The following is a 14168-nucleotide window of genomic DNA, read 5'->3' as shown; positions in this document are numbered from 1 at the left end:
ATCTGGAGGAAACCCACACCAGCGCAGGGAGAATGTGCAAACTCCACACACAGCGACCCCAAACCAGAATTGAACCTGGGGCCCTGGTGCTGTGAGGCAGCAGTGCTAACCAGTTTGTTCCATCTACAAGATGTACTGCAGCAACTCACCAAGGCGTCTTTGAAAGCACCTTCCAAACCCATGGCCTCTACCACCTAGGACATGGGTAGCAGATGTATGGGAACACCACCACCTGCAAGTATACCTCTAAGCCATACTTGCAACCATATCGCCACACCTTTACTGTCACAGGGTCAAAATCCTGGGACTCCCTTCCTAACAGCATCATGTGTGTACTTTCACCACATTGCCGGCAGCTCACCACCATCTTCATCAGCAATTAGGGATATTAGGGATAGGCGATAAAAATGTTGGCTTAGCATCAACACCCCTATCCCAAGGGAGAACAGAAAAAAGGAGATTTAGGACAAAAAACTCAAAAAATGATAAACAAATCACCTCATCCTCAGACCTTTTACAAAATAAACACAATTTTTTCACAGGCAAGATTCCATCACTCAGTGCTTAGCAGTAGTATTAATCTCGAAGAACATCTTTCTCTCCCTCTATTGAAGGATATGAAGTTTAAAAGGTCATTATCAAATTCGCTTTTTAACATCACTCACAGTTTGATTTCTAATTAATATTCTCTGAATCTTTTATAAATACAAATACTCAAACTTAAGTGTTATTTTCAAAATGTATTTAAAGATGTGATAGTTCTACTGGCAGGATAGCCAGCTGTTGCATTGATTTTTTCAAACAATCGTCTGGTTAAAAAAAATGTAGCATTTCAAAGGTCCAGTAACCCATCTTGACAGACAAAAAAAAACTGCATTAAAATAAAAGATTTTCCTGAAGCATACATTTCGATAATTCCAAACAAAGTCTGAAACAGAGGTGAAATTTGGAACAATCCATCGAAATAACAAATAATTACCTTCATCCTAATAAAAACAGAAATCATAGAATAGTATGCTACAGAGCAGAAGGAAGCCATTCGGCTTATCGAGTCTGTACCAACCACAATCCCACTCAGGTCCAATCCCCATAACCCCATGCATTTACCCTAGCTAGTCCCCCTGAAACTAAGAGACAATTTAACATGGCCAATCCATCTAACCAGCACATCTTTGGACTGTGGGAGGAAACCAGAGCACCCAAAGAAACCCACACAGACATGGGGAGAATATGCAAACTCCACACAGACAGTGGCCTGAGGCTGTGAATCAAACCTGGGTCCCTTGCGCTGTGAGGCATCAGTGCTAACCCACTGTGCCACCCGTGTTTTTTTCATTAAATGTACTGCTTATTCCTCCAAGCTCATACACAAAGACCAAATCTAAATGTATTGCTTATTTCCCCCAAGCTCAAGCACAAAGAGCAAAATCCAGCAATAACCAGCAGTAGAGGCCTGGATGACTTATGCAGCACAAAAAGGCCCTGGTGGTGCTATTTGTGCGTCTCATAGCAACAAGTCCAGTTTCATATTCCTCCCCACCTCCTCACCCTCAAACCTTGGCAGACAATTTCAGATATAAAAAGGAAAGGGGGCAGTTAAAAATGTATTACTTTGGGGTGATTAAAGGGGTCAGGATGTTGTTTTTCTCTCTGGGGACACACACTCACTCACTCACTCACCTTTGCCTTCCTCAGCCCCTCCTGTGCCTCCGCCGCCTGCTCTATGTGGATCCACCGGCTGCTCTCGGCCGCAGGCCCGGCGCTGATCCTCACCCTGAACAGCCTCTCGATGTGAGGAATCAGCTTCTCCAGCCTGGCGCTGGCGCTCAGCGGGATCACGAAATCCAACATGATCTCCCCTGCCTCCTCTGGCCCAGCCACCGATCCGCTGAGAAAAGCCGGGGCCCGGCTTCCTTCAAAAGGATGACAGCCCCCAAGAGACAGATGAATTCCCCCCCACCCACCCCTCCCTCCTTTCCCTCCCCTCCCCCCCCACCCACCCCTCCCTCCTTTCCCTCCCCTCCCCCCCCACCCACCCCCCTGCTCTCAGCAAGAGGATGACTACAGTAGCAAACGGATCATCCTCTGCCTCCTTCTCCGCCTCTTCTTCCCCTCGCTACTACCTCCCTCCTTCATGATCCTGCGTCTCTCTCTCTCTCTCGTCTTTCCCCCCCCCCTTACCTTCAATACTCAACACTTCCCTCTACAGGCACAAAACCAGCTTCATCTGCCCATTTGTTTACAACCCCAATGTACTGACTTGCCCATTTTTTTTTGCTTGGCCAGCTGCAAAACGTAGATTTTAGGCAAATCAAAACTTGTCTTGGTCATAAAATCCATGGTGAATTGTATATTAACAAAGCAAAATGTGTGTGTGGGGGTGCTTGCCTGCATTTGTGTATCTCATGTCAACACTGCAATCTTGTGATTATGTTTATAGATGGTATTCATCCACAATCTCAATTTCCACATATCGATATATTGGAATAGCCTGATCAGTTTCACATCTTACTGATCAAAATAATGATCAGTGTACACAGATAGAATCCCTACAGTTCAGAAGGAGGACATTTGGCCCATCGAGCCTGCACCGATAACAATCCCACCAAGGCCCTATTTCCGTAACCCCGCACATTTACCCTGATAATCCCCCTAACACTCAGCTCAATTCAGCATAGCCAATCCACCTATTTCTGTAGCCTCATATCGACTCTGCTAATCCCCCGACACTAATGGACAATTTAACATGGCCAATCTACCTAACTCGCACATCTTTGCAGTGTGGTAGGAAACTGGAGCACCCGGAAGAAATCCACGCATACATGGGGAGAGTGTACACACTCCACACAAACAGTGACCCAAGCCGGGAATCAAATCCAGGTCCCTGACGCTGTGAGGCAGCAGTGCTAACCACTTTGCCACCATGCTGCCCTCATTGATGCCATAGGTATTAGTAGGTATATTCAGCCCTTTGAGCCTGTTCTGCTATTCAATCAAATCATGGGTGACCTTTCCCTGGACTCAAAATCCCCCAACCCACCCATTCCCCATATCCCCTTATCCCTTTTCTGAATTAAAAATATATCTATCTCTCTCTTGAAACCATTCAACAATTCAGACTCCACCATGCTATGGGGCAACGACTTTCACAAATTCACCACCCTCTGTGAGAAGTAGTTCCTTCTCATATTGTTAAATTTACCACCTTTCAACCTTGAAATGTCAACCTTGGAATATTGCAATGGGCAGGATTTCAATAAATTGGAGGATTTACAAACTTTTTCAGTTTGAAATATTCATGTTTTCACCTTGCAGCAACACTTCATTTTACGTATAAAATGTTTTCTTGAAATCCAGCAGCAACTGTTGTATAGACAAACGCAACCACTATTTATACAGGGCAGGATCCACAAGCAGCAGTGCAGTGGATAACCTGTTAATCTGTGTTTGGTAGTATTGGCTAATGCAAGGTTGGTCAGCATGCCAAAAAACTTCCCAATTTTCTCAAGTAGCACCATGAGTCCTTCAGTGTTCAGCCTTGGCTATGTGGTAGAGCTTTTGCCTATAAATGAGAAGATTATGAATTCAAGTCCAACTCCAGTGACTTGAACACATAATTTAGGCTGATACTTCAGTGTTATGCTGTGGAAATAGAGCATTATCTGAGCTGCTGTCTTTCACAGGAGATGTTAAATGAAGGCCTCATGTAACCTATCAGGAACAACTGGTGTCGTGGCCAATATTTAATACCTCAACCAATATTTCTAAACAGATTACCTGGACATTATCTCTTTTTTCTCTCTAGTGATTAATTAGCCTGTCTCAGCACTCACTAAACATCTCAAACCCATTCTTTTGAAAGATCCTTGATTCCAGGTGCTCAGGAGAGATTAGCATGTATTGGTCCTCCACTTGGGTTGTGAAGACAAAGGTGGGGGGGAAAGAGCTGGAAACAATAGGAAGTCAGTCAGGATTTTAAACACTGAGCTGCAAAAGCTATGGTTCAGTTGGAAGCACTCTAGCCTTGATGCACAAAATTCTGTGTTTGAATACCACCCAATAATCCACACTGGCACTCCAGTGCAGTGCTGAAGGAGGCATAGGTGCCAACATTTAGATGAAATATTCATCCAGGACCCTATCTGCTTCCCTGGGTGGATGTAAAAGGTCCCATGGCACAATTCAGAAGAAGAGCCAAATACCAGTTTCCTGTTACCAACACCCTTTGTTGTGCACCAATGGAAAAGGCACTTTACAGTCAGGTAGTTTCATCTCCGAACCTACACTCAAGTCTGGGTAAAGTTACAGGCTTAAAAACCTCTGCTGGCTGATTTCCATTGGGTAAGCCTCTATTCATTCAATAAGGCAGCTCGTACTCCACAAAGCCCATGGGTAGATCTGTTGATGATCCCTCATGGCCTTTGTGGCTGTTATAACAAATAGCATGAAAATTATGTCCTGACCAATTATTATCCCTAAATTAGCATCACTAGAACAGATTATCTTGTCATTATCACATTGCTGTTTGTGGGAGTTTGCTGTGCACAATGTGGCTACACAATTCTGACATTACAAGAGTGTCTACAGCCCACTACACTTCATTGGTTGTAATGAGCTTTGAGATGCATGTTGGTTATGAAATGCACTATGTAAATGTAGTTTTTGCTTTCTTTTCACCAGGCTCAGAAATTTAACTTCCAGTGAACTGTTAGGAACTATATTATTTAAGCCAAGTAAGATGATCAACTGGTATGAAGAAGGCCAGTGTATTCACTGTTTTGGTTACTTTGAGTTCAAATCCCACCATAGCAGATGATGAGATGTGAATTCATTAAAAAAAATCTGGAATTAAGAATCTACTGATAACCATGAAACCCGTTGTCAATTGTTGGAAAAACCCATGTGATTCACTAATGTCTTTTAGGGAAGGAAATCTGCTCTCCTTACCTGGTCTAGCCTACATGTGACTCCAGAGCCACAGCAATGTGGTTCACTCTCAACTGCCCTCTGAACAAAGGCAACTAGGGAAGGGCAATAACTGCTGGCCAGTGATGCACATGTCCCATGAACAAATAAAACAAATTACATGAAGACAAGTTATGCTGATTCCTTCACCCTACAAGCTACCTCAGCTCTATGCTCTAGAATTTTCTCCCAAACCCTGTTCTCCTTTTAGACCCTCTTTAAATTTGCTTTTTCTTAACTAAGCCTTGGCCATCTGCATTTTCTATTTAAAAAACTTTTCCAATCGTTTTGCCATTCCTCCCATTGATATTTTTTATTCTTTTTGAGCCTTTTCTAGCCTTGATCTTCATTCGTGTTAACCTCAGTGTGGCTTCCTGCTAAAGCATCCTAGTAAAAATTTCAGTTGGACGCTGATGACATAACTAGAACCTGAAATACATATTTTTAAAATCATAGATTTGGGGGTGTTTTTGCTGCTATGGAGTGAAGTCAGTTAAAATCGGGAATGGAGTAGGTCAGGTCCCAATGGCTCCAGTGCAGTTAGGTTACATGAGTGACTTTAAATGTCCACCTGCCTTGTTTTCACAAAATAGACCCACCCCCATTATACCATCCAATATTTTGAGTCTAGAAATCTTGACCGGTGAGGTGATCTGTCTACCATTTTCATAAAGTATAATATATTCATTGTAAAAAAAGACAACCAATGCCACTACTTTCTCAGAAGACTAAAGAAATTTGGTATGTCCAATATGACACTCACCAATTTTTACAGATACACCAGAAAACATTCTTTTTGGTTGTATCACTGCTTGGTATGGCTCATACTCTATCCAAGACTGCAAGAAATTACAAAGGGCCGTAATCGACACCCGGTCCATTACTCAAACTAGCCTCCTACTTATTGACACTGACTATACTTTCCACTGTCTCGGAAAAGCTGCCAGCATAATTAAAAACTTCACACACCCCGGACTTACTCACTTCCACCTTCTTCCGTCAAGAAAAAGATACAAAAATCTGAGGACACGTAGCGAACAACTCAAAAACAGTTTCTTCCCTTTTGCCAGCAGACTTTTGAGTGGACTTACCTTGCATTAAGTTGATCTTTCTCTACACCCTAGCTATGACTGTAATCCTACATTCTGCACTCTCTCTCCTTTCCTTCTCTATGAATGGTATGCTTTGTTTATATAGTGCACAAGAAACAATACTATTCACTGTATACCAATACTAGAGCGGCATGGCAGCACAGTGGTTAGCACTGCTGCCTCACAGGACCAAGGACCCGGGTTCAGTTCCTGGTTTGGAGTTTGCACGTTCTCCCTGTGTCTGCATGGGTTTCTTCTGGGTGCTCCAGTTTCCTCTCACTGTCCGAAAGACAGTGGTTAGCTACATTGGCTGTGCTAAATTCTCCCTCAGTGCACCCAAAGAGGCCCTGGAGTGTGGCGACTAGGGGATTTTTCACAGTGACTTCATTACAATGTTAATATAAGTCCAATTGTGAATAATAAATAATTAACTTTTACATGTGACAATAATAAATCAAATCAAGTGACCATTGTTGGAATAACGGACAGAGGAAAATCTGTGATGCATTAAATGTTTAGGAACATGGAAGAGGAATAGACCATTCAGCTTCTTGAACCTGTTCTGCTAATGATTATTTGGACTCTGGAGTCAAAAACACAATTTCTCAATTTGTTGGTGACACCAAATTGTGCATGTGTTGGGAGGTGTGGTCGGGGGGGGGGTGTCATTAATAATGAGGAGGACTGCAAAAAATTGCAGAACATTAATAAACTTGTCAAATGGGCTAATAATTGGCAAATTAAGTTAATCGCAGATAAATATGATGTTATACATTTTAGTATGAAGAATAAGGATGGGCATTTATTACTTGGAAGGTACAAATCTCGAGCGTAAAACACAGGGATCGTTGACAAAAATACATCCATCAGTAAAAGTTGCACCACAAGCTAGAGATTCCAAGTTAGAAATTAGAAATGCATGAGATAAGACATTTCAGTGATAATGGGTGATTTTAATCTGTATATCGATTGGGCAAATCAAATTAGCCATAATGCCGTAAAGGAGGAATTCTTGGAGTGTATACGGGATGGTTTTCTTGACCAATATTTGGAGAAACCAACTAGAGAGCAGGCCATCTTAGACTGAGTACTTTGTAATGAGAAAAGAATCATTGCCAATCTAGCTGTACTAAACCCCTTGGGGATGAGTGACCATAACATGATAGAATTTTTTTATCAAGATGGAGAGTGAAGTAGTTGATTTGAGAGATTAGGGTGCTGAATCTTAATATAGGAAACTATGAAGATATGAAGTGCGAGTTGGCCTTGGTAGATTGGGGCGAGCTGTTTCATCAGAAGGAACTCTTCAGAAGTGCAAACGATGAAAATACAAGAAAACTTATTCCAACTTAAAGAAAGTGTTTAATAAAGAAAAATCATTACTCCAATCTTTGGGCCTTGCCCTGGCCCACTCCAAGCTCCCAGCAATTTTACATAGTTTTTTTAATTATAGTGAACCAGCTGGTCAGCTGACTATTACATCACTCTGTAATTGGTTCCATGGTTTACTGGGTCAGCTGACCCTTACATCTTGTTCCCATTGGTCACATTACAATCAATACAAAATTGTCACCAGTTACACTCTGACAGATTCCTTTTGTTTTATATTTTTTTCTTCAAAATAATTTTAGACAACCATCCTCCAGTATTTTTAGTTGGATACCTGTAGGTTTGTATCGACGCAGTTAAGTTTGGAAACTTCCTTGTTTTCCAGCATTTGCTTAATGCTGGCCTAATCAATTCTTAATCATTTTTCCACTACACCTTTTATTGAGTAAACATTGTCCACATAGCACTCAATTGCTACTTCTTTTACCTGATGTGTCCATAAAAAATAATTCTGTAATGTGTCAGATAAATAAATCCCCATATCCATCACCTCCACTATGCTAAGGTTTCAACCGCCAGTGTGCTTTTGACCAGCCTTTTTATTTTCTTTGCTTCCCAAGCCAAGGAGTAACATTTTCCTTCTTTACCTACCAGGAATATTATGAATCCAGCACTGCTTGAATGTCCATTTGGTAGATTGGCATGTGAAACATCACTAAACAACCAATTTCTTATCTTCCAGTTCTCCTTGAGCTGGGAATTTAATTACACACTGCTTTAATTTTAACGTTTATAATGATTTATTAGCCTGCAAGATCTCTCTGACCGTGGCACACCACCACATATTACTCAGCTCTAGAACATTATAATTCTTATTGGGGTGCATAGCCAACTTATGTGTCCTATCATACTCTTCAACCACTCTTTTTTCGTTGGCCCATTCTTCTTTTTCCATTGACCTTTCCCTGGTGATGGGAATGGGATCAAAACTGTTTAGATATCCCATTGACTCATCGTCACAGATGTACTTTGTCGATATTGATTTACTTACTACTTTAAGTTCTGTTTTCAGCTTCTCAATTATCCTTTTTTCAAGTTCTTCTATGTCACTCCATAGGAAATCATCCACATTCATTAACAAATTCCAGCTAATTTCCCTTTAGCGTTCCAATAAAACATTGATCTACCTGCTTTTAACTGGATACAGCCAGTCTTCAGTAATACAGATCGTACAGAGAAATACCAAACACCTGATGCATCACTTAACTCATATACATGTTTATTTAATATCCACAAATGTCCTGTGTATTGGTCTCAGAAAAAAACTTTTCTTTGAAATGCTCCGCCCTGCAGAAATGCTGCTTTGATATCAATTGATTTACATATCTAATTATGAGATGCTGGAACAATGAAAAAAAATCACTGTCACTTTCCCTGCTGTGGGTGAATCAACCCAAATATCTCTCCCAGCCAAATGTTCCTCGTGCCCACAGACCACTAATCTGGCTTTAGCTTTATACGTTCCATCTTGCAAAACTTTCTCCGTTCAAACTCGCCTATGGGACAAAGCAGGCTGCCCTTCATCTGGTACCTCGGTATACACTCCAAACATCCAGCTCCCTTTGTTTGTCCTCTCTGACTTCTGTAAGCTCCATTTTGTTTGCAGCTATCAATACTTATCATGGAGGCTTCTACTCCTATTCATATCATTGGTTTGATTCCTAGCCTGTCTCATTAAATTCTGATCTCTACTGCTGTATCTGTTTCTGTCAGGGCTGCTACTCTCAGAATACTCTTCTCTGCTGACACACCTTTGGTCACAGATTCTTGACTTTTTCCTGGGTTCACAAATATTTATTGTCTCATCCTCAGGACTTGGGTCTTTTTTTGGTTTCCATCTATCCACCCAATTTTCCCATGTTATAGCTTTGGCTTCTTGCCCTCACTCTTGGATGTTGAACCAGTGTTTGTATTTTCCTGATTATAGTGGCATCCCTCCACTTGCTTGACCCTTCGGGTATGTATAATACCACTTTGCGTAGCTGAACCCTTGAAGTAGCAGCTTCATCCTCTGCTTCACTGGTATTTTGTTGATCATCAGATTCCCTCTCATCTATTGACTGATCCTCATAATAACTCAGAGTATGTGCATGTGAAGTACAAGGTGCCTCCTGCACTTCTGCATCTTGCTCAGATGCTCCAAATTCATACCCAAGTCCCATTAGTCTTGAAGGGTGGTATTGCACTGTCTGGTTACCATGTTGCACTATAACTACCTTGCCATTTGTTCCTATCACTTTCCTGGGCCCTTTCCACTCTCTCGCCCTCTCTTTTATAGTAGACTCTGTCACCCTATCCTCTTTCTCAAAGTATACCCCCAATGTTCTTATGCAATGCCTTAGGACCCTTTTTATCATTCTGAAACCTCAGCCTAATGAAGGCCTTTCTCCCTACATGCATAGTGTTTAAGTATGCAGAAAACATGGACCTAATGCTTGTCCCTTCCAGCGCTGGGGGAGCATCTGTTAATACTGACGGCAGCTTTTGATTCCTCCTGTATAGCAATTGGTATACATTTCCCCGCCATTTGTAACAAATTTTTCACGTGCACTGTGCATACTAATGCAACCTGCAATTTATAGCCCAGTTGATCTGCCAAACTTTTATGCAACATGTTATCTATAACTGTGTGATTTCTTTCACAGGGACCATTGCTAAATAGACTCTCTGCTGCAGTGTGCATTATTACAATATTTAAATTTTCATACATATCTTGAAACTCATTATTTGCGATCTCACCCCCACTGGCCATCAAAAATTTAGATGGTGCCCCCAATCCTCTTCCAATCCATTGGGTCATAATTTTATCGATAATGGTCTTTTTATCTTCGCTGTAAATCACTGTGGGTATGCTAAACCGAGTGGCCGTGTCCACAAAATGCAATAGATAGACACCTTTGTCCCTGTCCCATATCTTTAGATCTATCATCTCTGCATCATTGCAATCTCATGCTAATGGTAGACTCACGACTGGACATGGTGTCCTTCTATATTTTATGCTGATATTTATTCTATGAGATCATTATACCCTTATCCAACATGCCTGCACTCTTCTGCCATGGTTGTAGCAATTCTTCAAAAACAAACACCGAGTTATGATGGGTTTTCCTTTGCTACCAATGTTGCATCAGCAAGAACTCTTCAGAAGTGCAGATAATGAAAATACAATAAAACTCACTCCAACTTATAAATCAAAGAAAGAGTTTAGTAAAGAAACATCATTACTCCAAAGTTGGAGCCTCGGCCTGGTCCACTCCAAGCTCCCAGCAATTCTACATGGTTTCTCATTTATAGTGAACCTGCTGGTCAGCTGACTATTACATCACTCTGTAATTGGTTCCATGGTTTACTCTGTCAGCTGACCCTTACATCTTGTTCCCATTGGTCACAATACAAAGTTGTTACTGGTTACACTCTTAACAAGAGTTACTTAAATGGATGACGGTTTGCAATGGCAAACATTCAAGGAATGCATAGAGGAACTGCAACAACTGTTTATTCCTGTCTGGCACAAAAGCAAAATGGGTAAGAGGGCGAATCCATGGCTTACAAAGGAAATTAGAGACAGTATCCAATCTAAGGAAGAAGCATACAGATTGGCCAAAAAAAAAGTCTGAGGATTGGGAACAGTTTAGAATTCAGCAAATAAGGACCAAGGGATTGATTAAGAAGGGGAAATTACAGTACAAAAGTAAGCTTGCAGGGAACATAAAGACTGACACTAAGAGTTTCTAGAGATACATGAAGGGAAAGAGATTGGTGAAGACAAATGTAGGTCTACTACAGAGACAGGGGAATGTATAATAGGGAACAAAGAAATGGCCGAACAACTGAATACATAATTTGGTTCTCTCTTCACAAAACAGGACACAAATCAGATGCCAGAAATGTTGGAGAGTGCAAGATTTAGTAAGAAGGAAGAACTAAGGGAGATCAATAATAATAGAAAAATGGTGCTGGGAAAATCGATGGGTGGATAAATCCCCAGGCCTGATAATCTACATCCCAGAGTACTTAAGAAGTAGCTCTAGAAATAGTGGATGCAATGGTAGTCATCTTCCAGGATTCTATAGACTCTGGAACAATCCCTGCAGATTGGAGGGTAGCTAATGTCATTCCAATATTCAAAAAGGGAGGTAGAGTGAAAACAGTGAATTATAAACCAGCTTAACATTGGTACTGGGGAAAATTCTCGAATTCATAATCAAGGACTTTATAGCAATGTACAAAGCAGTGGCAGGATCAGACAGACTTAGCGTGAAGTTATGAAGAGGAAATTATGCTTGACAAATCTGTTGGAATTCTTTGAAGATGTAACTAGTAGAGTTGACAAGGGGAAGCCAGTCGATGTGGTATATTTGGACTTTCAGAAAGAGTTTAACGAAATCCTGCAGAAATTATCGTGCAAGATTAAAGTGCATAGAATCGGGGGAAATGTATTGACATGGTTAGAAAACTGGTTGGCAGAAAGGAAACAAAGAATTGGAATCAATGGGCACTCTTCATATTGGCAGTAACTAGTGGGGTGCCACAGGGAATGGTGCTGGGACCCCAGCTATTCATAATATGTTAATGGTTTGGATGAGGGAACAAAATGTAACATCTCAAAGTTTGCAGATGATACCAAGTTGGGTGAGAGGGTGAAATGTGATGAGGGTGCAGAGATCCTTCAGAATGATCTGGACAGGTTGGGTGAGTGGGCAAATCAATGGCAGATGCAGTACAATTTGAATAAATGTGAGGTTATTCACTTTGGAAGCAGGAACAAGAAGGCAGATTTCTACCTGAATGGCTGTAAATTGGGAGAAGGGAGCGTGCAGTGGGACCTGGGTGTCTTCGTGCACCAGTCACTGAAGGTAAGCATGCAGGTGCAGCAGGTGGTCAAGAAGGCAAGTGACATGTTAGCCTTCAAAGTGAGAGGATTTGAGTACAGGAGCAGGGATGTGTTGTTGCAATTATACAGGACCTTGATGAGGCCACACCTAGAGTATTTGGTCTCCTTTTCTGAGGAAGGATGTTTTTGCCCTCAGGAATTGTGGCGAAGGTTTAACAGACTGATTCCAGGGATGGTGTGACTGATGTATGAGGAGACATTGTCTAGGTTAGGATTATTTTTGCTGGAGTTCAGGCGAATGAGGGGGCATCTCATACAGGCTTATAAAATTTTAACAGGACTAGACAGGGTAGATGCAGGGAGAATTTTCCCAATGGTGGGGGAGTCCAGAACCAGGAGTCACAGTCTGAGGATTCATGGTAGATGAAGGGACGTTTCTTCACTGAAAGAGTGGTGAGCCTGTGGAATTCATTACCACAGGAAGTAGTTGATGCCAAAACATTGAATGTATTCAAGAGGTGGCTAGATATAGCTCTTGAGGTGAATGGGATCAAAGGTGAAAAGGAAAAAGCAGGATTAGCCTATTGAGTTGGATGATCAGCCATGATCATAATGAATGGCAGGGCAGGCTCAAAGGGCCAAATGGCTATCTTCTATATTTCTATGTCTATGTTTCTATGTTATCAAGACCAACAAAAAAGCAAATCAAAGTAAAGATTTTATTTCTGGAGTTGAAAAAAAGGGAAGATATGCTCAACCTATATTGAATCTTGGCTATACCATATTGTGAATACTAGTGGAGTTCTGGTTGGCATATTATAAAAATGATATAGAGGCAATGGAGAGGGTACAGTACAGAGAAGATATAAAAGGATGATGCTAGAAGTGTGTGGATATACAAACCAGGAAAGGATTGACAGGCTGGTTCTTTACTCTAACAGAGGTTTTTAAAAATATGGAAACTTTCGATAGAATGTATATGGAGAAAAGATTTCCTGTTAAAGGGACGAGTATAACTGGAGGTCAGCAATATAAGAAAGTCACCAAGAATTCCAGCAGGAAATTCAGAAGAAACACCTTTACTGACAGTGATGAGGATGTGGAGTTTGCTACCACATGCAACGGTTGAAACAAATAATATTGATGCATTTAAGGGGCAGCTAGAAAAGAAAAGCATATGAAGTGAAGAGACCTATAATGATAGGTTTAGGTGAGAAATGATTGTGAGGAGACTTGAGAGGACCATAAATGCTGGTTGGGTCAAATGGCCTATTTCTGTGCAGCATATCCAATACAATCAATAATAAATCTGTCCACCTAAGATCCCACATTGTCTGACAACAATCTTTTACTCTCAGTTTTGAAATTTTCAATTGACCTAGCCATGATTGCTTTCACTGGGGACACAACACCAGATTTCCACAGCCCCTTATGTGAAGATGTGCCTTCTGACATCATGCCACAATGGCCCAGTCCTAATGTTAGATTGATCCCTACTTGTCCTAGTCTTTCATTTTCTCTTCACCTACATTATCAAGTCCTTTGGTTATATAAACAGCTTAACCAGATCATCTATTAATATTTTACATTCAAGGACAACAAGACTAGCCTGTGCAATCTGTCCTCATTGCTCAACCTGGGATCATTCTGGGCAGTCTGTGCTGCAACCATTCCAAGGCAAATATTTTGTTTCTGAGGTGTGGTGCCAAGAATTAAATGTAATACTCCAGGTGAGATCAAATTAAGCACAAGAACAAATCGCATGTGTACAGAAGAATGAGAGATGATTTCATTGAAACAATCAAGATTATGAAGTGGCTTGACATCTTTCTCCTGGCTGGAAAGCTAGAACAAGGAGACGCAGTTTCAGGAAAACGGGTTGTTCATTT

The 14168-nt window shown here is 41.2% G+C and overlaps 2 protein-coding genes across 4 annotated transcripts in view; one reads left to right on the top strand and one right to left on the bottom strand.

Annotated features, from left to right (window-relative positions):
* Positions 1-1940, bottom strand: part of zc3h12b (zinc finger CCCH-type containing 12B) — an 89865-nt gene extending 87925 nt beyond the window's left edge. The window contains exon 1 of the mRNA XM_080187439.1: positions 1681-1940. Within this exon, the coding sequence (XP_080043565.1) occupies positions 1681-1851 (171 nt within the window). The 5' untranslated portion in view covers positions 1852-1940. The remainder of the gene's footprint in view (positions 1-1680) is intronic.
* The window catches only part of zc4h2 (zinc finger, C4H2 domain containing), a 115662-nt gene that overhangs the window by 51772 nt on the left and 49722 nt on the right, over positions 1-14168 (top strand). The gene's annotated exons all lie outside the window — the stretch shown is intronic.

Source organism: Carcharhinus amblyrhynchos, chromosome 4 (genome assembly GCF_965287045.1).
Source record: "Carcharhinus amblyrhynchos chromosome 4, sCarAmb.v2.hapA, whole genome shotgun sequence".
Taxonomy (NCBI): domain Eukaryota; kingdom Metazoa; phylum Chordata; class Chondrichthyes; order Carcharhiniformes; family Carcharhinidae; genus Carcharhinus; species Carcharhinus amblyrhynchos.
Note: the sequence above shows the minus strand (reverse complement) of the source record. Positions and strands in the feature narration are given on the sequence as shown.